A 27,136-nucleotide genomic window follows, 5' to 3' on the forward strand; every position below is an offset into this window, starting at 1 on the left:
CCACAAGCCAGATTTACTCCAGTGTATATTTTCTGAAAATATAGGTCTCAGTGCCTTAGAAAATGCATATATTGTGAAATCTGACTTGTGGCAATTAGAAAAAATGACTTTCACATAAAAGTCAATTTTCGAAAATCTATTGCAAGCCGTTTCCGGGGCGTCTATTTCCATTTTAACATTTTCTTGAATAATTTGAGTTTGAATCAAGTTATAGGGCTAAAATTTCACACTGGGAAACGAGCCCTCAACCACTATCAGGGGATTCTTTTAAGCCAAGATATACCCGAAAATGTGTTTTGAGCCCGAAATGCCCAACTATGGTAATTTGGGCCCAGACCCCTCAAAAATCAAAATTTAAAAACAAATTTTTTCTCGTTGTAATAAGCTTAGTAATACGCTTCTAACGAGCCCTCAGCCACTATCAGGGGATTCTTTTAAGCCAGGATATACCCGAAAATGTGTTTTGAGCCCGAAATGCCCAAATATGGTAATTTGGGCCCAGACCCCTCAAAAATCTAAATTTAAAAACAAATTTTTTCTCGTTGTAATAAGCTTAGTAATACGCTTCTAACGAGCCCTCAACCACTCTCAGGGGATTCTTTTAAGCCAACATATACCCGAAAATGTGTTTTGAGCCCGAAATGCCCAAATATGGTAATTTGGGCCCAGACCCCTCAAAAATCAAAATTTAAAAACAAATTTTTTCTTGTTGTATTAAGCTTAGTAATACGCCTCTAACGAGCCCTCAACCACTATCAGGGGATTCTTTTAAGCCAAGATATACCCGAAAATGTGTTTTGCGCCCGAAATGCCCAAATATGGTAATTTGGGCCCAGACCCCTCAAAAATCAAAATTTAAAAACAAATTTTTTCTCGTTGTAATAAGCTTAGTAATACGCTTCTAACGAGCCCTCAACCACTATCAGGGGATTATTTTAACCCAATATATTGAGATATTTCCAATATTTCACCCTCTCAGCCCACTGTGCTTTGATCTTTTCTACCCCCGTTAATACACCCCAAATTCACATCTTTCAATCCAAGACATCATTCCTGACATTCCTTGTAGTATCAATTTGTTTTGTGCCGTTTACCCCGAGTCACGTCACACGAGTATTCACAAAAACACACAGTGCATTTGAGCTTTGAGGTCCTCTCTTTATGGAGAAACCCTTCACAAATTCAAGTTTCATGAAAAACATAGGCAGGAGTCTTCTTATATCGGCAGGAGTCTTCTTTTGACAAAACAACTTTACATCAAGCGTGTTCTCCCCATATCACACATCGCAATGAAACATGGACTACACCAAAGATTGAGTAAAAATTGATGTTCAAACTACCATGAAAAGATGCCATCTGAACATGACCAAAAACGGACAAGAAAAAACAACCAAATCAGAGAGAAAACAAAAATCCTAAATACGAGACAATAAAAAAAATAAAAAAAATAAAAATAATCCACTCCCTCAAAAAAGGAAGTTCTTCCAGAACTTCCACCTCCTTTTTCAGTAAAGGATCATTATTCATGAACCAGTTTGTGAAACTTCATTCTCATAACTTTGTTCCAAGAGCTCATTTTAGAATCCTCGCTAAACCTCTGACAGCCTCCACTGTCATTTGTTTGTCGTGATATTCGCTGGAATGCTTTTTAAGTACTGTTAGGGTTTTCTTAATCATCCGGATTCCCTGGTGCTCCAACTTTCATTGGTATAATTTCAGGTTTCTTCAATTTCGAAATTTTCTCAACCTCATTTTTCATATCCTGGTATTTCAGCTATCCTGTATGGATCTTCATATGTGATTTCAAATTGCCGCCATGAGAGAAACCTTTATCACATATCGAGCATTTGTGAGGATGCGCTACTGTATGGATGATCATATGTAATTTCAAACTGTGCTTTCGAGAGAAACCTTTATCACATATCGTGCATTTGTAAGGTCGGCCTCCTGTATGGATCATCATATGTTTATTCAAATGGCCTTTTTCAGAGAAACCTTTATCACATATCGAGCATTTGTGGTGTCGCTCTCCTGTATGGATCCTCATATGTAATTTCAAACTGCCTTTTTCAGAGAAACCTTTATCACATATCGAGCATTTGTAAGGATGTGCTCCTGTATGGATAATAATATGTAATTTCAAACTGTGTTTTCGAGAGAAACCTTTATCACATATCGTGCATTTGTAAGGTCGAACTCCTGTATGGATCATCATATGTTTATTCAAATGGCCTTTTTCAGAGAAACCTTTATCACATATCGAGCATTTCTGGGGTCGCTCTCCTGTATGGATCCTCATATGTGATTTCAAATTGCCGCAATGAGAGAAACCTTTATCACATATCGAGCATTTGTGGGGACGCTCTCCTGTATGGATCCTCATATGTAATTTCAAACTGCCTTTTTCAGAGAAACCTTTATCACATATCAAACATTTGTAAGGATGCCCTCCTGTGTGGATAATCATATGTAATTTCAAACTGTGTTTTCGAGAGAAACCTTTATCACATATCGAGCATTTGTAAGGTCGCTCTCCTGTATGGATCCTCATATGTAATTTCAAACTGCTGTTGTAGGAGAAACCTTTATCACATATCGAGCATTTGTAAGGTCGTTCTCCTGTATGGAACCTCATATGTAATTTCAAACTGCCTTTTTCAGAAAAACCTTTATCACACATCAAGCATTTGTGAGGATGCTCTCCTGTATGGATCATCATATGTGATTTCAAATTGCTGTTTCGAGAGAAACATTGATCACATATCGAGCATTTGTAAGGATGCTCTCCTTTATGGATCATCATATGTGATTTCAAATTGCCTTTTTGAGAGAAACCTTTATCACATATCAAGCATTTGTAAGGATGCTCTCCTGTATGGATCCTCACATGTAATTTCAAACTGCCCTTTTCAGAGAAACCTTTGTCACATATCGAGCATTTGTGAGGTCGCTCTCCTGTATGGATCCTCATATGTTTATTCAAATGGCCTTTTTGAGAGAAACCTTTATCACACATCAAGCATTTGTAAGGATGCTCTCCTGTATGGGTCATCATATGTGATTTCAAACTGCCTTTTTGAGAGAAACCTTTATCACATATCGAGCATTTCTGTGGTCGCTCACCTGTATGGATCCTCATATGTTTATTCAAATGCCCTTTTTGAGAGAAACCTTTATCACACATCAAGCATTTGTAAGGATGCTCTCCTGTATGGGTCATCATATGTGATTTCAAACTGCCTTTTTGAGAGAAACCTTTATCACATATCGAGCATTTCTGTGGTCGCTCTCCTGTATGGATCCTCAAATGTAATTTCAATCTGCTGTTATGAGAGAAACCTTTATCACATATCGAGCATTTGTGGGGTCTCTCTCCTGTATGGATCGTCATATGTTTTTTCAAATTGCCTTCGTGAGAGAAACCTTTATCACATATCGAGCATTTGTAAGGTCGTTCTCTTGGATGGATCGTAATATGTTTATTCAAATTGCTTTTTGTCAAGAAACCTTTATCACAGACAGAGCACTTGTGGGGGCGTTTTCCAATGTGGATCCTTTTATGTATTTTGATGTTACTCGTTGAAGCAAAATCCATTCTGCACACATTACACGAATAACGTATTCGTCTTTCTGGAACCGTTTTGTGTTTGTTTAATTTAATATTAATCTTGGTGTTGTGAGGCCCAGACTTGCAATTGTATTTTATAGGAAGTGAGTCTTGATGTCGTGATGACATTTGACATTTTGAATCTTCTGTGACAGAAGAATCATTGTTGTGTTGTCTTCCTTCCACATGTACAGCAGGGACATCACCTGTGTACAAATCAGCATCAGTCCATCAGTTTTCAGGGTAATGGGATTGAGAACCATCCTGAGAATTCATATAACATGTTAAGTCATGGAATGTATACTTCAAATTACATAGAAACATCGGGGCAATACTCCTGGGTGCTCAACTAGGAGAATAAAGCAGAATACTACACGGACTAAAGGTAGTTTCAACCGTATCATGACATTTTTAACCAATTTCAATGGATGCTTGAAGTTAGGGCAGCATGTACAATCATACTCAGGTAATCATAAGACTTTAAACAAACAAACAAACCCCCAAAAAAAAAACTATTTTGGGGGGCAACCTTCCTGCCTCCCATTCCCATAGACTACCTTCGATCCCGATTTTTTCAAATGCCCTGAACAAACTTTGTTACAGCATGGGTGGTTAAGGTTGTGGTAATGTTTCATTGAAATTGTGTGTGTAGTTTCAGTGAAGAAAGCATATGTCTATTTTTGGGGGTCAAACCTGATCCCTGGTAGACCCCTTCGACACCGAGTTTTCTTTTTTAATGCCGTGAACAAACTTTAGTTACAACATAACAAATATAATTTGTGCCAAGTTTGGTCACAATCCCATCACTCGGTTTCGGAGTAGAAGTTGCAAGTGTTTATGGAGTGACGGACGGAAGGATGGACTGACGACGTGCCCCTGCATAAGCTTCTTTCCAGGTGAACTAATAATGAAGTTAAAGATTGTTAAAAACAAAACTTCCAGATGTTAAGCAGTATTGAAGCAGTTTTCTCCATCACCCTTATTCACCACCATATTTAACATGTCCAAGTACAGCTAAACTGGAAGATAGCGGAAGTAAGAGGAAGGCGATTTGTGTTCAACAGTGTTCAAGTATTTAATTCAATTTAAATACAATAAATATTGTAAAATTCATTTTTTAAATTCTCTGGAATTTACTGCCATTGCACAGTGTATATTACATCACTTTATCCTCCACATTACATTAGTTATTTGTGCCTGTTCTTTGTGTTAGTACAGCGGATAAGCTCTCATATTTTAACAAATTGTGCATTTTTTGAGAAAAGCATGAAATTTCTAGCATAGTTAGTATATACCATAAGGTTTATTTTCAGATGTGGAGGGAAGTCAGATTTGACCTCTGAGGACCGTGAGAGGTCAAATACAACATGGCCGCCCGTTCCCCAGGGGTAATGTTCAAACGCGCTTAATTGTGGAACCAAACAGCGTAGAGAAACATTTAAGGTATCATTTCCAACTAAATTTGGGATGGCCATTCATTTGGTGATACTTTTGAGATCGCCAGAATTGAAGGAAATGCATTTAGGTCAAGGTCAAGGTCAAAACTGACCAAAAAATAAGGTCAAGAATGAAGTATCCCAAGTATGCAGATATCTTAAAATAAACCTAATGGTATGCACTAACTATGTTATAAATGTCCTGCTTTTTGCATAAGATGCACAATTGTTGTGGTTATCCACCTCACTTAAGTAAATACCCTCGATGTAAAATGGGGTATGGTGGTTGGTGTTAACATTGTGTTTTTTGTATTTCAGAATCCCCTCTCCTGCCGTGGTGATTTTGTCGCAACCATGCCAAAGCGTCACATCCTGATGGGCCTTACCCAGCCCTCTACATCCAAGCAATCCAAGCCAGCCCCAAGCACTAACTGGGGCATTTGCGTCCTCTGCCAAGTAGTAACAGACGAATCTTTACAATGTCCGCTCAGATCAACGAAACAGCCCGGAGGTAGTGGCTATGCATCCTCGGCAGAAGACCTTCTCCGGTTCCAGACCCTTCAGCACATGCCAATGGACATCAACCTGGAGCTATTGGATGACGGAGATGGCATAGAATCCACTCTGAAGGCACACAGGGCTGAGTGGCACAAGAAATGTCTGCTAAAATTCAACAAAAAGGCGTTTGACGAGCAACGTCGGGGAGAATTAACTACAGGACAACAACGAAGTACCTCTACTGTGCACACGCGATCTGCTCACAGCCATCCACAGTCCACAGAGCCTACTTGTTTCTTCTGCAATAAGTCTGCTGGTTCTGCAGGCTTACATAAAGCATCAACCTACAACATTGACACAAATGTGCGGAGGTGTGCCCTTGAAGTTGAGGACACTGCTCTGCTGGCCAAGGTTGCAGCAGGAGACATGATTGCCATTGAGGCCAAGTCCCATCACGACTGTCTGCGTTCACTATGCAACAGAGCCAGGCAGGCTGCACCCAAAGGCAATGATGGAGATGATTCTTGCCTGCATGGCATAGCCTTTGCTGAGCTAGTGGCATTCTTGGAAGACATGAATAGTAATGAAGACAGTGCTCCTGTCTTCAAACTGATAGACATCGCTCAGCTGTACAAGGTCAGACTGGAGCAGCTTGGTCTGACTGCAGGGAAACGGCTTCACACTACCAGACTGAAAAGCAGGCTGCTTTCTGCGCTTCCTGATCTGAGGGCATATTCACAGGGAAGAGACACACTTCTACGTTTTGAGAAGGACATTGGACCAGCCCTCAAGATGGCCTGTTATCATGGCAGCGATGCCATGCACTTAATGCGAGCAGCACAGGTGGTGCGCAAAGAGATCTTTGACTCAAGTTTCTCCTTTGATGGGTCGTTCCAGGCAAACTGCCAACAGGAGGCTGTGCCACCATCCCTCTTAGCTCTAGTCAACATGATACTCGATGGGGCAAACATCAAGCATCAGACACAGCTGGTCCACACAACCACCACAAAACCTGCCCTAGCAATCTCCCAATTGATGGTGTTCAACAGCGTGAAGCATGCACGAAACGTGGATTCATCAAGCTCAGCACGTCACAGCCACAACTGAGAAACTCTACTCCCACTCTATCTGTCCCTCAAGTTCCATGCAGTTACACGAAGTAGACAGCTGGTTGACACACTGTTCAATCTGGGATTGTGTGTCTCCGATGACAGACTGTTGCAACTCACATCAGACATTGCCAATGGTGTCTGCCAGAGCTTTAGTGTAGAAGATGTAGTTTGCCCACCAAAGTTGCGTTATGGACTGTTCACAACAGGAGCTGTGGACAACATCGACCACAATCCAAGTTCTGCAACAGCCAAAGATTCCTTCCACGGCACCGGAATCTCGCTTATGCAGCATCCGTCACACACACATAGCGGAACTGACTGTGGTGTAACATTGATTAGTCAGGGTGGCTCTTCCACCAAGTCAGTGACACCTCTGCCATCAGCCTACACAATTGTACCACCAGCTGCCTTCAAGACAAAGGACTTTAGTGCACTGGCTGTACAAGGTCCCGTGAGAGCTTCCAAACTCCTGGCTGCTGCAGCTGCCACAGAAGATGAGTATGCATGGCTCAGCAGAGTCAAGACAGCTCTTGAAATGTCTACAATGGATGGCTGGATATCGTGGTCTGCCTACCATGCTGATGCACACCAAGTTGTCACCCCACCTGCAGCAATCAACGCACTATTTCCTCTGTTTCTTGACAACACACACGCAGTGGCAATGATACGGCACTCCATGGACATCGTCAAGGCAGCAGTTCAGCACTTGAACCCTGGTCAGACACCTGTCCTTGCTGCTGACCAACCACTGTATGCCCTTGCTAAAGAGATCCAGTGGACCTGGCCAGCCACTCACGGAGAGGATCACTTTGTAATCATGTTCGGTGGTCTACACATCGAGATGGCCACGTTGAAGTTGCTGGGAGACTGGTTGGAAGACAGTGGCTGGACAAACGCCCTGGTACAGGCTGACATTGCACGCTCTGGAACAGCAAATTGCTTCATACATGCCAGCCATGTCACCAAGACCTGCCATGCACATCAACTCACAGCTGCAAGCCTTTATACACTCCTCCAACAAGCTTACATTGAAGACTGCACATCCGATGATACTGATGCCATGCAACCAGATAGTCCGCCTTTTGAGGAGTGGTGCATAGAGCGGGCAAAGACCAGTGTCCACTTTGACTACTGGCTTAAGACCCTGTCATTGGAGCTTCTCTTGCTGCGGTACATCAGGTCACTTCGTGAAGGGAACTTCCAGCTGTACATGGAATCCCTGATGCAGATCATGCCCTGGATGTTCGCCCTAGATCACACGCACTACTCCAGATGGCTTTCCGTACACATCCATGTCTTGACGACTCTCGCTGAAAACAACCCGGATGTCCTTGCAGAATTCAAGTCTGGAAATTTTGTGGTGCACAAAACCAGCAACAAGTTCTCTGCCATGGCAATTGCCCAGTCCCATGAGCAGAACAATGCAATGGTGAAAGGTTCTGGTGGGGCTATTTGATTGACTAGCAATCCAGGAGCACTCAGATGCTGGATGGTAGCAGGGCCAGAAATTGCCAGGATCACTACAGAGTTTGAGGAACAGGCCATAAAGCAACAGGATGGTGCTGGTGACACTGGACACCATCACCACGACCAGCAACCTGGAGTGCAAGCAGCATTCCTGAAGGAGGTTAAGGCACTTGTGACAGTATTGTAAGAGATGGGGAATCCATTTCGAGAACACAGCCAAGACCTACAAGTCATTGACACAGGGGACATCATGGACACCCAAATGGCCGAACTTTGAGAAGGATCGAGACCCTTGGTGAGGAGCAGTACACCAAGTTTGTGGCAGAAAGGCTAGAACAGTGTACAACACCTGTCACACAAACACTTCCAAAGAACAAGTTGCCACTGTCCAGTAGGCCACCGGTCAAGATTAAGTCAAAACAGAAGGCACAGCTCGCAGCACTGAGGAGTGACTGTGGTCTCTTTTCGAGGCTGTACATCTCCTGTCAAACACGAGATGGAGACATTGACTTTCTTCTCCCATGAAAACCAGGCAGCCCCGCCAGCTCTTTCAACTGGAGGAAAAATGCGGATTGGTGTTAAAGCAGATCTACTTCGCTGCCTGGAATCAGATCTGCTCGAAAACAACAGTATGCCTGTGACTGATTCAACAATTCTCGATGGTGCAGCTGTGGTTCAAATCCTAAATCCTGGAACATCAAGAACATTACAAGAGAATGGAGAAAGTGTTTGCACCATACATCTCTGCTCAACTTTTTCAAGAACATCTTGCACGAAGGAACTTTTTCCTTCGCTCTTTCACGAGCCTCGATCTTGTATACAAAAAAAAAAACAAAAAAAAAAAAACGAGAAAAGCAGCCGCATTGACCTTGTCTGGGATGTATACCTACCTGCCAGCCTGAAAGCCTCAACAAGACAGAAGAGGGGAAAGGGCACCAGGAAAAGGGTGACTCCTTCTACTGTGATGCCAAAGAACTGGAAGGACTTCCTTCGAGTCGATGAGAACAAAACCGAATTGTTTGCTTTCCTTTCTCGCGAAGCTGTTCATCTTCCTCTAGCAGAGGGCAAGGAACTGTATGCAACAGATGGAAGTGGAGTTCTCTGCTCTCCTGCTGAGTCATACTTGGCCCGCCTTGCCCCAAGTTCGCAAGAGGAGGCGGACACTCGTCTACTTCTGCATGTGGCAGATGCTGTGCAAAAGGGGTGTAAGAAGGTGACCATACGTACCGTTGATACTGATGTGGTGGTACTGGCTGTGGCTTCATTCAGCAAGACAGCTCCTGATGAGCTGTGGGTAGCCTTTGGTGTCGGGTCAAGCTTTCGGTACATAGCTGTTCACGAAATGGTTGCCACATTGAATCCAACACAGTGTCTGACTCTCCCAATCTTTCACGCTTTCACCGGGTGTGATACTGTATCTGCATTCGCTGGCAGAGGAAAGAAGACTGCCTGGGAAACTTGGAAGTCTTTCCCAGAGGTGAATGATGCTTTCAATGAATTCCTATGCATGCCAAGTGAGGTCAGTGAAGGATCAATGTTACTGCTAGAGCGATTCGTGGTGCTGATGTACGACCGAACCAGTGAGAGCACGGAAGTGAATGATGCCAGGAAGCAGCTCTTCATACAGAAGTCTAGAAGTCTAGAGAACATTCCTCCAACCCAGGCAGCACTGAAGCAGCACATCAAGCGCACTTGCTACCAGGCCAACTGTTGGAACCAGGCATTGGTCATGGATCCAGAGATGCCAGAGCCATCTGACTGAGGCTGGATAAACGAAACAACTGGGTGGCAGCCTCTTTGGACCACTCTCCCTGAAGCATCAAAATCGTGCCATGAATTGATCCACTGTTGATGCAAGAAAGGATGCACTGGACGCTGCAAGTGTGCCAAAGCTGCACTCAAGTGCACTGCACTGTGCTTCTGTTCTGGAGACTGTTAGATTCTGATCATTACCCATTTTCATCATTGCACTTGATTTAATGTAAGCTTTTGTGGATATACTTGGTTAACTACAGTTATTTTTTCAGAGGTTATTGCATCATTCCTTGCAGTGTAAACACTTTTTTTCATCATTTCTGGTCTTTGGGTGTTCTGTACCTATCCCTGTACCTGAAAAAATAAAGTTTTAAAAGTTCAAATGAACTTTTTCCAATAGCAGTTCCAACTGCAGTATCATAAAAATAGATATTTAACGTAATTTGACTTTGACCTTGACCTAAATGCATGTCCTTGAGTTCTGGCGATCTCAAAAGTATCACCAAATGAATGGGCATCCCCAATTTAGTTGGAATTGACACCTAAAATGTTTTTCTACACCGTTTGGTTCCAAAATTAAGCGCGTTTGAACATTAGACCCGGTGGACTGGTGGCCATATTGGATTTGACCTCTCACGGTCCTCAGAGGTCAAATCTGGCTTCCCTCCACATCTGAAAATAAACCTTATGGTATGCACTAACTATATTAAAATTTTCATACTTTTCTCATAAAATGCACAATTTTTGTGTTTATCTGCTGCACTATGTCCTTTTTGTTGTCATTATAAACAGTATTTTTCCTGTTTGGCATGATTTGCAATTTTGTTCTTACTCCCAAGCAGCAGACAGAGTGAAAATATTGTTACAGACACAGGGTTTGGGGTGCATCACGAGTGGGACTTCTCAGACTCTCCCTGACCTCTGGGCCTGCAGGTCCCCATTTCCATTTATGCGGCGCACATTCAGTCGCACACCATTCCTTGGGAAAAAATTTTTCAATCATCCGCATACGGACGTTTTTCCCGACAAGGACCGTTGTTAACACACAGTGACAGCAGTGCCTTGAAATGTGACCTCTCTTACACCGGTAGGGATTACAAATCTGTTCTTTTTAATCTCCTACACACCGGACCAGAACATACCAGCATTTATAATATTTCCCGCTTGGTAACCTCACTGCTTCCCTCAGTCAAGCTAACGGTTACCCCCATCTGGGTCGGTGCAAGACCCGTACTCTTGCTCGCTCATATACTTCACTCTGCACGCTCGAGGCACACTCCATTACACTCAGCCACGGCACTCTAAGGAACCCCGGTCTCTTTATGCCACCCAAGCACGGCACACATCCTTTCACACCATGCATTCACTCCGGCTCACACAGCCTCACATGGTCGTGGTACGTTTTGATCGCTCACATCCTCTCCACCTGCAACTGCCACGTATTATCCCAATCTTTACACATTGTTTCTACACATTCCATGACCTCCAAAACATTATTTTCCCTCTCGCTTGTCTCGAATCATTCTTCTTTTAGTAGAGCAGTTAAGAGGAAGCATCGTTCATTTTTTCAGGAAAGCACCAAATTTGGCACAGATGTAGTATGGACCTATGCAATTGTTTTCCTGAGGGGCGCCCAAAAATTCAGAACCCCTGGTGGCCGCCATATTGAATTTCAACATGACCGCCCTCTGTGACCTATTTCCCTCAATAACTTCTACACTATGAGTGGTCTTGGTCTTGTATTGTGGTCTTGGCAATCGCACACTACTTTACCTACCAGTCACACGGTGTGGAGGAACTCTGGATTGCCATTGGCACTGGTAAAAGCTACCGCTACCTTGCCATCCATAAAATTGCCACCAGCCTTGGCCGCAGGAAGTCAGTTTTTGCCATTATTTCATGCCTTCACTGGCTGCGACACATTGTCATTTTTTGCCCAAATTGGGAAAAAGACAGCCTGGAAGGCTTGGGAGCCATACCCCAGCATCACGCAGACCTTTCATGCTCTCGCTTTTAGGCCATCTGTGGACGCTATTACTATGGAACTACAGAGCATAGAAAGATATGTTGCCATCCTCTATGACCGGCCTACCGAGATAAAGACAGTGAATGACATGTGCCGACACTTGTTCATGAAGAAGGCAAGAACAATTGATCACATTCCCCCAACAGCAGATGCCTTCGAACAACACCTAAAACGAGCATGTTTTCAGGCTGTACACGTATGGAGTCAGGCACTTGTGCCCTACCCAGAACTTCCATCACCAGCTGATTGGGGCTGGATGAAAACAGGGACTTCTTGGACACCAATTTGGACCACAATACCACTGATACAGGAGGCATGTTCAGAGCTTACAAGCTGCCATTGTAAGTCGGCCTGTAAAGGCAACTGTAAATGCTCCAAGGCAAATCTGCCCTGCACATCACTGTGTGACTGCGATGGACAGTGCTTGTAGTACTACGCGTCTGTGCGAGAGCCTTCACCTTTCAAGTGCCCACAATATTTTAAGTTAAAACTGCAACTGTGTGTAACTTTGATGAATTAATACCATTCCATTGTTATCAGAGACCAATAAAACAATGTGTATCACTTGGAATTGAAATTTTACCTAAAATACTATGAGAGATTCAAGGAAAATGGAAACACCTTGGCGGCCATCTTGAAATTAAAGATGATGGATGCCAATCTTTATGCAATTGATCCCATTGGATTCAGAGACCATGAAAACATGGGGTATAAGACACTGGAACTGTGGTGTTATCGCTCATAGTATAGAAATTATTGAGGGAAATAGGTCACAGAGGGCGGTCATGTTGAAATTCAATATGGCGGACACCAGGGGGTTCTGAATTTTTGGGCGCCCCTCAGGAAAACAATTGTATAGGTCCATACTACATCTGTGCCAAATTTGGTGCTTTCCTGAAAAAATGAACGATACGCCCTATTTTTCGGTCTTAACTGCCTAAGTATTTGCCTTTATCCATTTCATTGCATTTTTTATCTTTATTATTTCCACCTTTGTCCCCTTTAGTTCTTATTCTAAGATTACTTCAGTGTCTTCCATTCTTTCTTTCATTTTCCGTTATTTTGTCTCTATCGTTCATCCCATTTATTCTATCTTCTGTGTTTGGTCATCACGGCCCATTTTACATTCTTTCTTACTTGACCTTTGAAGCTGGCTTTAGATCCTCTATTTCTTCTAATTTGCTGTTCAGTTCTTTTTGCCCCTCTGCAAGTCCTTTTTCCCCTGTTTAACTCCATTCACCTCTTATTTTATCCCATTTATCCCCTGCGTCATTCTAACCTCACCTGCCCCCATCTCATTCTGGACACAATCCACATGCTCACTCAACTATCCCCATCAAGCGTTGCGGCTATCTCATTCCCATAGCCTTCATATCAGCCTTTACCTCTGCCTGTCCCACATGCATGTCATGCCTTATGCCAGCCACCTTGTCCCTCCTCAATTTTCATTGTCATCTGTGCCATTAGTTAACTAATCAACAACATCACATGGTCACTGCCGGACTGCGATGGTAATGGCGACCCACTATTCCGTGCCATTAGCGCTGCCTTTTCCAGGGGCTGGTGAGGAAGAGGAGGTTAGTGGGGGAGGAGAGAGTTGGGTCCTCAATCACTATCGGCACCTCCACCGCTACCCCTCCTGGTCCTTCTCCCACAATGTTACATTCATTTACAGATTCCTGGGCAATTAGCTCCTCCATTTCCTCCTCAAGTAGGCCCACGAGGTCCTGTTCACCTTGGCTTGACGTAGCTGGATAAATATTTTCAGTACAATTTCACCCTACGCTCCTTACACTTTATGTGGTGCTGCTGAAAGGGCCCCAGATTCAATTCTCACTCCTGACATCAATTGTTCCGGATACAGGATTCTCACTCTTTTACAAACGTGTTTCCTTTGGGTGCAAATGGTTTGGCGGTGCTAATTGTGGTATATACCCTCAATGTACATCCATATTAATTTTTTTATGAGATATCGCCTGCCACAAATCCTTAAAGGGCACTCGATGTGGGGCGTACATGAAGGAACATATATATATTAGACATCAGACAGAAAGGAGGAATCTCTTGACATTCCTCTTGAGTTGAAGTAGGTTGAGATAGAGGGGAAAGCAGGATGCAGGAAAACTGTTCCAGATTGATGCCTTGCGGGGGAAAAATAAACAGAAGAATACCTCATAATCTTACTCCTTGGAACAGATATAGTATGTGGATGGGAAGAAACTGCCAGACGTGAAACTCCCCCCTTTCCCCTCCACTCTTAAACTCCCTCCTTGCCCCTCCACTCCTGAACTCCCCCCTTGCCCTTCCCCTCCTAAACTCCCCCCTCACTCCTCCCCTTCAAAGCTCCCCCCCAACCCCTCCCATTCAAATCTCCCCCCATACCATTCCTCTCCAATTCTCCCTCCTCCCCCCTCCTCCCTCCTCCTCAAAGCTGCCTCCTCCCCACTTCGTCTCCCTTCTATCTCAAACCTCCACCACCCCCCAACCTTCTACGTTCCTCTGCCCCCCCCCTCAAACAACCCCTCACTGTGCCTCATCCCTTCACCATCAAACCTTTCATCCTCCTCATCCTTCCCTTTCTTGGAACTCTTCTGTAATCTCTGACACTCTATCAACTGCTCTCCCTACCTCCCCCTCTCATCCTTTATCTTACCATACTCCTCCCCTCCCCTGTCCTGTACCCGATGCTCCCCCTCTCTCTTCATTAACGGTATGGACCACAAACATCCGGGGCCTTTGCTCAAACTTGACTGATCTCTCCATACAGGTTGCTTCTGACAAACCAGCCATGATCTGCTTAACAGAAACGTTCCTCCTTCATGATGTCTCTGATTCCTTGGTATCTCTCCCAGGTTACTCCCTCATCCGGTATGATAGACCTGAGCCTCGTCCTGGAGGTGGGGTTGCTATCTTTATAAAAACTCTCTTCCTCACTCGCCCTGCACTGCCCTCTCTCCACCTCACCCCCAGGAAAACCTTTGGGTACGGCTTCCCCTTCGCTCCCACCTTTTGTTCATATGTGTGTTGTACCGTCCACCAAACTGTGATGACTCCATCTACATCTCGCTGTCTGATAATATGGACCAACTTCTATCTACCCATCCCAACTCTCTCTTCCTCATATGTGGTGACTTCAACTGCCATCATGCCAGCTGGTTGGGTGTGGGTTCCTCTCTCACCAGTCATGGCACCTCAGCAAAGGACTTCTGTGACTCACTGGGATTGACACAATCTGTAAATTTCCTGACCCGGATCTCAGCCAATGGAGTATCTTCTCTTCTAGACTTGGTTATGACAAACTTCCCTGCTAATATCTGTTGCTCTTCTTCTGCTCCAATCGGTTCTTCTGATCATGTGCTTGTCAAAGTGGACATCTCTCTGGCCATTCTCAGAGAGCCTCCTCAGCATCGATGAGTCTGGCATTTCACTCAGGCTGACTGGGACGGTCTTCAAGCAGCCATCAATCGTCTGGATTGGACTCCCATCTCCACTGCTTCTGACATCAATTCTTCCTGGGAATTCTTCCAAAGCAAACTGCTCTCTCTCATGCACAGATTTATCCCATCTCGTCTTCAGTTGTCTTACCCTTCCTCCCGTCCATGATACACTGAATCTTGTGGTGAGGCAGTTGCCCTGAAACAACTTGCCTTTGCCTCTTGGAAGGCAAATCCAACTGAAGGCAATCTCAGTTCCTTCCACCAAGCTCGGAACAAGTGTGTGTCTACCCTCAGGAGTGCCAGGAAGCACGATCTCTCCACACTCAAAAATGAACTCTCAAACCTGTCTCCTTCCTCCAAATCCTGATGGCGTCTGGTCAAATCCGTTTCTGGTGTTTGTTCCCCCTCCATCCCCTCCCTTACCTCAAATGGCTACACAGTTGACATCGCACATGACAAAGCCCAATGCCTCAACTCTGTGTTTGCCTCAAAATCTTTCGTCCCAAACCCTTCTCTCTCTGTTCCCACCTTTCCCAGTCGAACCCAACTGCTCCTGGACTCTGTGTCCTTCTCTCCTGACAAGATGGAGGAGTTTTTGTCTAACCTCGACTCTGATTCTGCAACTGGACCAGACGACATCAGCCCACGGGTCCTAAAATCCTGCTCTCCCGCTCTAGCTCACTCTCTCTCTCTGTTCTTTTCACCCTCTCTTTTGCTCAAGGTCATCTGCCAGCATCCTGGAAATCAGCAAACATTACCGCTTTACACAAAAAGGTGCAAAAACAGATCCTTGCAACTACAGACCAATCAGCCTGCTCCCAATTATCAGCAAAGTCATGGAATCCATCATTGCTTCGGATATGAAATCTTTCCTCTTCTCCAATGGCTTGATCTCTGATCATCAATTTGGTTTCAGACCAGGTCACTCTACTCTGGACATGCTGCCTCTTCTGTCTCAACAATGGATGGAGGTCCTCAATGCCAAAAAGGAAATCAGAGTCGTCTCCCTTGACATATCACTTGCCTTCGATATGGTCTGGCACCCAGCTCTGCTCACCAAACTCTCCTCCTATGGTATCCATGGAAATCTCCATGCATGGCTTGCGGACTTCCTCTCTGGTCGTAGTCAACATGTGGCCCTGAATGGATTTCTCTCATCCCCCCTTCCTGTTCAGGCTGGAGTTCCCCAAGGCAGTGTTCTGGGCCCTGTGGTTTTTCTGGTCTTTATCAATGATCTCTCCGACTCTCTGGAAAATCCTCTCTATCTCTTTGCTGATGACTCCACTCTCTACCGCTCCAATTCCTCTTCCCTCAGGTTGGCAGTCTGCAGCCTCCTCACTCTCTGAAGACCTGGACAAAATCACAGACTGGTCAAACAAGTGGAACATGTCTTTCAATCCTGACAAATCTCACACTCTTACTATGTCTCTCCGAAAAGATCGACTGGACAACCCTCCCATCCACTTTCTGAATAATCCTCTCCAATAAGTTCTGTCACTCAAGCTTTTGGGTCTCACTATCTGCCATGATCTTTCCTGGGAAAACTACATGTCAAATCTGGCCTCCAAAGCCAGTCGCCGACTGGGCATTCTCCGTCGTGCGGTCCCTCCTTGGCATACCTGAACTCCTCACCACAAACAAGGCTTTCATCCGCAGCTCAATGGAATACTGCTCTCCCCCCTCTGGGCTGGTGCTCCTGCCTCACACCTAGCTTTTCTTCACGCTGTTGAAACCAAAGCGTTCAGAATCATTGGAATCTCCCGCGATGAAGCTAACTCCAAGGGCCTTTCACTCACTCACCGCAGGCAGGTTGGTGGTCTTTCCGTCTTCTACCGACCCCGCTCTGGCCTTGCCCTCCCCCCCAGCTCTCTCTGGGCTCTGTCCCCCAAATATTCCTACAGGTCGCACAAGATCTGCCTGCATCCCTCTTATGGTTAAACTGCCAAAATCAAGACTCTCTGCTCACCTTCACTCCTTAATTCCTCTTTTCTCCCGCCTCTGGAACAAACTCCTCCACTCTCTTCAATCCCACTCCACCCTCCACGTCTTTAAAACAGCTGTTCACCACCATCTCTTATCTTCACCAATCCAAAACCTTGATCTTTTCTACCCCCGCTAATTTCACCCCAAATCCACTGAAATACCAACTTCTGTCCTGGAAGTCCTTTGTGTCCTTGTGTTTTATACTTCTCCCACCCCCCCCCCCCCTTCCCACACCTCCTCCCCCCAAGCCCTCTCCCTCCCACACATCTCGCTGCTCTCAAATGTTATGTTTGTGTGCTTCCCTTCTCTCCCCATCTTGTCTTCCGCTCCCTCTTTTTATATATTTTGTTTGTCTGGTTGATTTGTTTGTGAAATAAATGTTAGCTCTTTCACGAGCCTCGATTCAGTATACAAAAAAAAGAAAGAAAAAAAATCTGTTTCAACCCACCCGTTTTTTTCCTCTCCTTCCTTCATAACTCAATCCTCTCCAGCCAAAAGACACCTTTCCAATTTTATTTTTCACCATACTCCTTCAACTTTCTCCTTCTTCCTCTGATCCACTTTCACCTCACCTTCAAAAAACCATATTAACGAAGAATTTAATAAGTTGGCCCATCCTCCCGTACCAACACATTTGCATATACACCTCCAGTTCCTTCGTTCTGTGCTCTCCTGGCTGTCAATGTCCTATTCTTGTGTTTCTGCTTCTGACCCTGTGCTGGAATCCTCAATCCCCCTTAGGAATCCCTCATGCCCTCATTACGGGAATTTCCCCAGATAGTTTTCATGGTTTCGTTTTGAAATGTTTAAACTTTCCCCTAAAGTGTTGTATTCTGTTGTATGTTATAACACACTTTTCTTCTTCTTCTTTAAAAGCTTGCTTTCGATTTGATCACCAAATCTCTTCATTTCAAATAAAATTCACAATTACCATTCCTCCATCCTACATTCCCTAAACACACCTTCATTCCATCCCTCCTCCAACGTTTTCAAATGGATTTGACTCGAAAATCACAAGAAACTCATTTTGCAATAAATTACGTTTGGCGTTTTCCATTAATCGTCCAACACTTTCTAAAATCCAAACTCACCCCTCCACTCCTAAACTCCCTCCTCACCCATCCCTTTCAAATCGCCCTCCTTGCCTCTCCCCTCCATACCTACCCCCTCACCCCTACCCTCCTAAACTCCCCCCTTGCCACTCCCATCTCAAACTCTGCCCTCACCCTCCCCTTCAAAACTCACTCCTCCCCCTCCCCTTCAATTTTTTGTTCTCCAATTCTCGCCTCTCACCCCTCCTCCTCAAAGCGTCATCCCCACTTCCTCTCCCTTCCAACTCTCACCTCCATCTCCTCCAACCTTCTTCCTTGCTCTGCCCCCCTCCCCCCACAAACAACACCTCACTGTGCCTCACCCAATCACTATCAAACCTTTTGTCCTCCTCCTCCTTCCCATTCTCCTAGGTCTTCTGAAATCTCTGACACACTATCAACAGCTCTCCCGACCTCCTCGTCCTCTTCCTCATCTTACCCTACCCCTCCCTCCCCTGTCCTGTATCTGATGCTCCCCTGTCCTGTATCTGATGCTCCCCCTTCCTCTTCCTTAACGGTATGGACCTCCAACATCCAGGGCCTTCGCTCAAACCTGATTGATCTCTCCATACAGGTTGCTTCGGATCTGACTCGAAAATCACAAGAAACTCATTTTGCAATAAATGTTCATTTTCCATTAATCGTCCAACACTTTCTAAAATCCAAACTCACCCCTCCACTCCGAAACTCCCCCCCTCACCCATCCCTTTCAAATCTCCCTCCTTGCCTCTCCCCTCCAAAAATCCCCCCTCGCCCCTCCACTCCTAAAACCAGACTTAATCTGCTTAACAGAAACTTTCCTCCTTCAAGATGTCGCTTATTCCTTAATATCTCTCCCTGGTTACTCCATCCTCCGGTATGAGAGACCTGAACCTTGTCCTGGAGGAGGGGGTTGCTATCTTTATCAAAAACTCTCTTCCTCACTCGCCCTGCACTGCCCTCTCTCCACCTCACCCCCAGGAGTACCTCTGGTTACGGCTTCCCCTTCACTCCCACCTTTTGTTCATATGTGTGTTGTACCGTCCACCAAACAGTGATGACTTCATCTACATCTCGCTGTCTGATAACATGGACCAACTTCTATCTACTCATCCCAGCTCTCTCTTCCTCATATGTGGTGATTTCAACTTTCATCATGCCAGCTGGCTAGGTGTGGGTACCTCTCTCACCAGCCATGGCTACTCAGCAAAGGACTTCTGTGACCAACTGGGACTGGGAATATTTGGAATTTTGGGGACAGAGCACAGACAGAGCAGGGGAGCTAGGCTGGAGAGGAGTCGGTAGAAGACAGAAAGACCACCAAACTGCCTGTGGTGAGTGTGAAAGGCCCTCAGAATCAGCTTCATCGTGGGCGATACCAATGAAACTGAAAGTTTTGGTTTCTACACCATGAGGCTGAGCTGGGTGTGAGTCAGAAGCACCAGCCCAGAGGGGAGAGCAGTGCTACATCAAGCTGTGGATGAAAGTTTTGTATTTGGTGAGAGGCTCAGTCGTGCCAAGGAAGGACTTCTCACGATGGAGATGCCCAGTCAGCATCTGCATTTGGAGGCAAGCTTGGAAATGTTTTTTTCCCAGGAAAGATAATGGCAGATAATGAGACCAAAAAGCTTGTGACTGAGGGTTTTCCAGACCGTCTTTTCAGAGAGACATGGTGAGAGTGTGAGTTTTGTTAGGATTCAATGACATGTTCAACTTGTTTGACAAGTTGGTGATTTTGTTCAGGTATGTAGAGAGTGAAGAAGCTTCTGCCTGCCGATCTGAGGGATGAGATAGAAAGCGGCAGACAGTCAAGTCATCAGCAAAGAGAAAGAGCATTTTCCAGAGAGTCAGAGAGATTAATTGATGAAGGTCAGAAAATCAAAGGGCCCAGAACACTGCCCTGAGGAACTTCAGCCAGGACAGGAAAAGGAGATGAGAGAATTCCATTGAGGACCACATATTGACGAGGACAGGAGAAGAAATCTGCAAGCCATGCGTGGAGATTTCCATGGATACCATAAGAAGAGAGTTTGGTGAGTAGGACTGGGTGCCAAATCATATCAAAGGCACAAGATATGTCAAGGGAGATGGCGTTGATTTCGTATTTGGCATGGAGGACCTCCATCTATTATTGAGACAGCAGAAGCAGTATGTCCATAGTACAGTGGCTTGGTCTGAATCCAAATTGATGATCAGAGATCAAGCCATTAGAGAAGAGGAAGGATTTAGTATCAGATGCAATGATGGATTCCATGAATCTTGCTGATGATTGGGAGCAGCCTGATTGGTCTGTAGTTGCAAGGATCTGTTTTTGCATCTTTTTGTGTGAAGTGGTAATGTTGGCTGATTTCCAAGCACACGGCAGATGACCTTGAGCAAAAGAGAGGGTGAAGAGAACAGAGAGAGGGTGTGATAGTGCGGCAGAGCAGGATTTTAGGACCCGTGGGCTGATGCCGTCTGGTCCAGTTCCTGAAACAGAGTCAAGGCTTGACAGAAACTTCATCTTGTAGTGAGAGAAGGATACAGAGTCCAGGAGCTACTGGGTTTGACTGGGTAAGGTGGGTACAGAGAGAGAGATGGGTTTGGGACATAAGATTTTGAGGTAAACACAGAGTTGAGGCATTTAGCTTTTTCTCGTGCAGTGTCAGGTGTGTGGCCGTTTGAGGTAATGGAAGGGATGGAAGGGATGGAAGGGGAACAAACACCAGAAACAGATTTGACCAGGCGCCACCAAGATTTGGAGGAGGGAGAAACTCCTGGGGTGTGGTGGAGAGAGGGCAGTGCAGGGAGAGTGAGGAATATAGTTCTCATATACAGAGCAACTCTGCCACCAGGACAAGGTTCAGGTTTATCATACCAGAGGAGCGAGTAATCAGGGAGATATACTGAGGAGTCAGAGACGTCTTGAAGGAGGAAGGTTTCTGTTAAGCAGATCAAGTCTGATTTGTTAGAAGCAACCTGCATGGAGAGATCATTCAGGTCTGAGGAAATGCTGCAGATGTTTGAGGTCCATACCATTAAATAAGAGGAAACATCAGGTACAAGAGAGGGAATGGTGGGGGAGGGTAAGTTGAGGGAGGAGAGGGGGAGGTAGGGAGAGCTGCTGACAGTGTGTCAGATTGCATAAGAGCAAGGAGGGAGGGCAGGATGAGGAGAAGAAGAACAAAAGGCTAGGTGGTGATGGGTTGAGGAATTGTGACAAAAGGAGTTGTGACAGTGTCAGGGAGGAATTAGTACCTGTATGGTTCTGATTGGCTGACAGTTTTGGCAACAACTGTGGTTCATCTAGCTCTGGGGTTCTTTACCTGGTGTATCCATACCCCTTGGGGGATATGGGGACCAAAATCTGGGGGTATGGGACTCGTAATAAATTATAATAATAAATTGTAATAAATTCAATGAAATATCAACTTTAGATATATAATGAATATGTATTTAAATATAAATATATATATTTCAAAACAAATTATATTTGTATAATTATATTTCAAACAAATATAAATTCAATTTTCTAAAAAAATTCGAATAAATTAACTATATGCCCCGGGCGTATGCAGGCGATTACAATGCATGATTGACATGACAATGAGAACATTTACGTAGCGATTATGGTGGGTCAAAGTTCACACTGAGCCAATGTGCTGTCACATAAAGGTAGGCCCTACATTACGTGAGATTGTAGGCCATTTGGACATTAGGTGAAGACCCGAATATCGGCAATTACGGCAATTACAACCTCATTCTCAATTTGATTCCGGTGAAAACATTTGCAAAACAAGTGAGTAGTAATCCTACTTATCTGAAGATATTCGAACTTTTCAAAGTATATTTAAATATAAGTAGGGCATTCACATTCATTGTAATGCAATAACATAAATGGGGCGGCCGGATATCCATGTCTGTGAAAAACACCTGGATATCCGTGTCCGTAAACACCTGGTCCGTGAAAATTGATTGAGCTGCAAAAGTTGATTGATTTGGTACATTGAAGTCGTATCGTGTGAGGAATTTATTTATCTTCTGTACATCTCTTTCTGTTGTTTTCGGTGTTAGTGGCCAACACTTTATTTCACGTGGACTAATGTTTTATCTTCTGTGGTGTTTGTTAATTGTTTTATTATTATTCTTTTCCAGATTTGTTGCAAGATGTCGTCTGTCAAAAAACGGAATTGGAATGATGACTAGGTTCGCTTTGGCATCACCTGTGTGAAAGAAGGAGATGGAACTGATAAACCCCAATGCATGCTTTGCAATTTGGTAATGCGCAATGGAAATTTGAAGCCTTCAGGACTGAGAGAGCACCTCCAAAGCAAACACAGGGATCATGTTGACACCTGCATTGATGCTTTCAAGGTAAAAAGACTTCGTTATGATCAGAAAGGAACTCTTTCATCGCATGGGTTTGTTCCCACTGGGAAGCCTCTTCTGGAAGCCTCGTACATGATTGCCAAAGAAAAGAAGCCCCACATAATCGGAGAAAGTCTTGTGAAGCCCTGTGCGTTGGAGATGGTGAAAATCATGGTGGGGGGATGCTGTGAAGCGATTGAGTCAGGTGTCCTTGTCCAACGACACTGTACGCCAGATAATTGGAGACATGTAGTCAGGACATAGCAACACAAGTTGGCAGCGCGATTAAAAACAATCGTGCAAAAATTAGCATGCAACTCGTTGAATCGACTGACGTTTCAAACCACTGTCAATTGCTCGTATTCGTCCGCTACATTCATGAAATTAAACTCGAGGAAGAATTTTTATGATGCGAATGACTCGAAACAACAAATAAAGGAGCTGATGTGTTCAAGTTGATCGAACTGTTCTTTGATCGCCATGAGTTAACATGGGATTTAGTTGGGTCTATTTGCATGGATGGAGCTCCTGCTCCTGCTCTGATCAAGGAGAAAGCTCTACATGTGTTGACCACACACTGTGTTCTACATCGCGAAGACTTGGCATCCAAAACGTTGTCAAAGAAACTGAAAGAAGTGATGGTAATAGTCATGCAGACAGTCAACTTTATTCGTGGACGGGCATTAAATCATCGGCTATTTCAAAAATTCTGTGATGAGATTGGGGCGGAACATTGTTGTTTTATTGTCCCACACAGAGGTACGTTGGCTATCTCATGGTCGTGTTTTCGCACGTGTAGTGGAACTTCGGGAAGAAATTGTCGAATTCCTCAGGCATCAACAATCCCCTCTTGCAAACAATTTTGAAGATGAGCATTTTATTGTTAGCCTGGGATATTTGGCCGATATTTTCGGTCACCTCAATGACATGAACAAGTCGGTGCAGGGAAGGGATGTGGACATTATTCAAGTCAGGGGAAAGTTAGTGGCATTCACAAAGAAATTACCTATTTAGAGTCGCCGTGTTGAAAGCGGAAACATGGTCAACTTTCCAATCCTTGGAGATGTCCTTCTTGATGGAGAAGATGAAAAGGCATTGCTTGGAGAAATACTTCAAGAAGTCAAGGACCATTTGAAAGTCCTAAGTACCAATTTTGAGGGTTACTTCTCAGATATTGATGATCTTAGCATGGAATCGCTTTAGATCCAGAACCCTTTATCGTTTGATATTTCTACGATGAGTGACAACGATTTGGTGAAGGATGATTTGATCGAGTTCCAAGAAGATCAAAGAAAGAAAGCCAATTTCGGAAAGGCTGGGCTGGATTTTAAGCAGTTTTGGTGTGAGCAGATAGCAGCTTACCCTAGCTTGGCGAAGAGGGCAATGAATGTGTTGGTTCCCTTCACAATGACGTATCTCTGTGAAACAGGTTTCTCTGTATTATTGAACCTGAAATCAAACTGGAGAAATCGACTTGATGTGTCCACCCAAGCTATGTGCACCACCTTCTGTGCTCCTTGGTCAGTCAACAGTCTGGTGAAGGGGGTATGGGGACATCGTGGACAATCCATTGCGGATCTTGACAGAAAAAGGTTAAGAACCCCTGATCTAGATTCATCTTATACTCCGAATTGATGCATCTATGAATGATGGAAATAAAAATGGGGAAACTATCCAATTTGACTTGCAATCCACCTCGACATGAAAACTGGAATATACAGTATTGTGAATTCAAAAGATTAAGGGCTGAATTTCCAAAATGTGTTTAAGAATTAGACACGTGTAGAAACGCTCATGTGCGATGATCGAGTGTGTTTAAGGCCTTGAAGCCAGCATTGCAGGACTTGTAATTGGGAGTTAACATGGGATGGTGAATATCATATGGATGTGTTTGGAGTGCTTGAATTAGCTCAAGAGGAGGAAGAAGAGGATAGGAATAGGGCAGTTCACCGACGTACATTGAGAATCTTCGAGGATAGATGCAATCCTCTGAAGAAATATGGCAATATTTAATTTGTCCAGCGTTGGACTCTCAAATGAATCATTTTGGTCACTGCTGAATCTTGTGTAAGATCACCTGGATCAACCTACAATGAGGAGCAATGTGCTGAATCCCCTTCAACAATTGTCTGTGACGCTGGAATTATATGCAAGTGCATCATTTAAATTGGATGTTTGAGATATCACAGGCTAATCAGATGTTTTGACATGGACAACTAATTGGCTGTTTCTCTCCCAACACAAATTGCGATCTGGACGGGCGGATTAGCTGTGTGTGTACAACGATATTTTTGACAGCGTTTAAGGTGTTTAAGAATATGCAATGAAGAAAACACATAAAACATGCAATAAAGGGAGTGGGAGACAAGAGGGTTAGCAAGATGCTCACCAAGTGCTGTTCGTAAATTCAGCCCTGAATGGTAATTTTGTAAGTTTCTACTCACCAGTTGTAGAACAGGCAGCACTGCCATTTGTCAAAGAAACATCTGACTCTTCATTTAAAGAAGCACATCTCAAAGCTTCTGAAACAGAAGAATCGTTGTTTTGTGTGCATTCCACATTCACAGGACAGACATCACCTGCAAACAATTCAGTGTCAGTATTTTGCAGGACACAAAGTTTAAAACTTCCAAATATAAATCGGGTCAATAAGACATTTATTCAGACGAGGAAAAGGATTATCTGAATATCAACAGAATCAGTATACCGTAACAGGACATTTGGTCCAAGTCTTTACTGCAACCTTCTCCCAACACATTTGTCAAAACAAGACATTGCTAATTAGACAGCGAGCTCAAAAACTTATGAGGAAGCTACTTCTTACGAGTCAGAGCAACACATAAAACATAAAGACATAAACAGAAAACACATAAAACATGCAATAAAGGGAGTGGGAGACAAGAGGGGGAGAGAGAGGGAAACACAACAACAGTAGAAAACAGGTACAGTGGTAGATCTGTGGAAGGGAGAGGGGTGGAAGGGGGGTGGGAAACGGTATAAAACAAATTGACACTACTTGGACTTTCATGAAAGAAAAATGGAATTTGAAAAAGGTGGATTTGGGTTGTTTTAACGGGGGTAGAAAAGACCATGGTTTTTGATGGAGGAAGATAAGAGATGGTGGATAAGAGAAGATAAGAGATGGTGGATAAGAGAAGACAAGAGATGGTGGATAAGAGAAGACAAGAGATGGTGGATAAGAGAAGATAAGAGATAATGGATAAGAGAGATAAGAGATGGTGGATAAGAAAAGATAAGAGATGGTGGATAAGAGAAGATAAGAGATGGTGGATAAGAGAATAAAAGAGATGGTGGATAAGAGAATATAAGAGATGGTGGATAAGAGAATATAAGAGATGGTGGATAAGAGAAGATAAGAGATGGTGGATAAGAGAAGATAAGAGATGGTGGATAAGAGAAGAGAAGAGATGGTGGATAAGAGAAGATAAGAGATGGTGGATAAGAGAAGATAAGAGATGGTGGATAAGAGAAGATAAGAGATGGTGGATAAGAGAATAAAAGAGATGGTGGATAAGAGAATATAAGAGATGGTGGATAAGAGAAGATAAGAGATGGTGGATAAGAGAAGATAAGAGATGGTGGATAAGAGAAGATAAGAGATGGTGGATAAGAGAAGATAAGAGATGGTGGATAAGAGAAGATAAGAGATGGTGGATAAGAGAAGATAAGAGATGATGGATAAGAGAAGATAAGAGATGGTGGATAAGAGCAGATAAGAGATAGTGGATAAGAGCAGATAAGAGATGGTGGATAAGAGCAGATAAGAGATGGTGGATAAGAGAAGATAGAGATGGTGGATAAGAGAAGATAAGAGATGTTGGATAAGAGAAGACAACAGATTTTACCCAATACTGCACATCGATTGTCGATGTCCAAACTACAGTTACTGAAATTTAGTTAATCACAACTCAAACCTTGATTTAGGTTTAAATAAACATTTCAGAATTAAATAATTCTTTTCTTTAGAAGAAAGACCAAATTGTTGTTGTAAAAAAGCAATTTCCACATTTTGTTTGTTTTATCTACCAGTGGGTTGGAGTTTGTTTTCAAAGGAAAGTTTTTTTTTTTCTGACGTTGACATTGTTCAACCAAATATTTACAAGAAATAAAGAATTATATGATGAATTTCACTGTTTAAACAAGGATAAGAGAAGGTGGGGTTACATCATATTGGATGTGGGGGATCCCTGGGTCACTCCTGTGAGATTGATCGGCTGTCTCCGTGCAACGGGCCTGTTCAAGAGAACTATCCAGGGCTATACAACTACAACAACAACAGTAATAATGTTAAGCCCGTCCATGGCTAAAGAGAGGAACTAAAACTACAAGAGCAAAACATGGCATGCCATCGCAAATCCCCACGCTTCACACCCAAAG

The 27,136-nt window shown here is 43.9% G+C and overlaps 1 protein-coding gene across 3 annotated transcripts in view; it reads right to left on the reverse strand.

Annotated features, from left to right (window-relative positions):
* Window positions 1-1,137: 1,137 nt before the first annotated feature.
* Window positions 1,138-27,136, reverse strand: part of LOC137418256 (uncharacterized) — a 43,138-nt gene continuing 17,139 nt past the window's right edge. For all 3 annotated transcript variants that reach the window (XM_068104279.2, XM_078770666.1, XM_068104274.2), the window contains 2 exons: window positions 25,183-25,317; window positions 1,138-3,813 (listed from right to left, as the gene is read on the reverse strand). In XM_068104279.2, coding sequence (XP_067960380.2) covers window positions 1,775-3,813; window positions 25,183-25,317 — 2,174 coding nt within the window. In that variant the 3' untranslated portion in view covers window positions 1,138-1,774. The remainder of the gene's footprint in view (window positions 3,814-25,182; window positions 25,318-27,136) is intronic.

The sequence above is a fragment of the Myxine glutinosa genome, chromosome 1, assembly GCF_964187855.1.
Source record: "Myxine glutinosa chromosome 1, kmMyxGlut1.1, whole genome shotgun sequence".
NCBI classification, from domain to species: Eukaryota; Metazoa; Chordata; class Myxini; order Myxiniformes; family Myxinidae; genus Myxine; species Myxine glutinosa.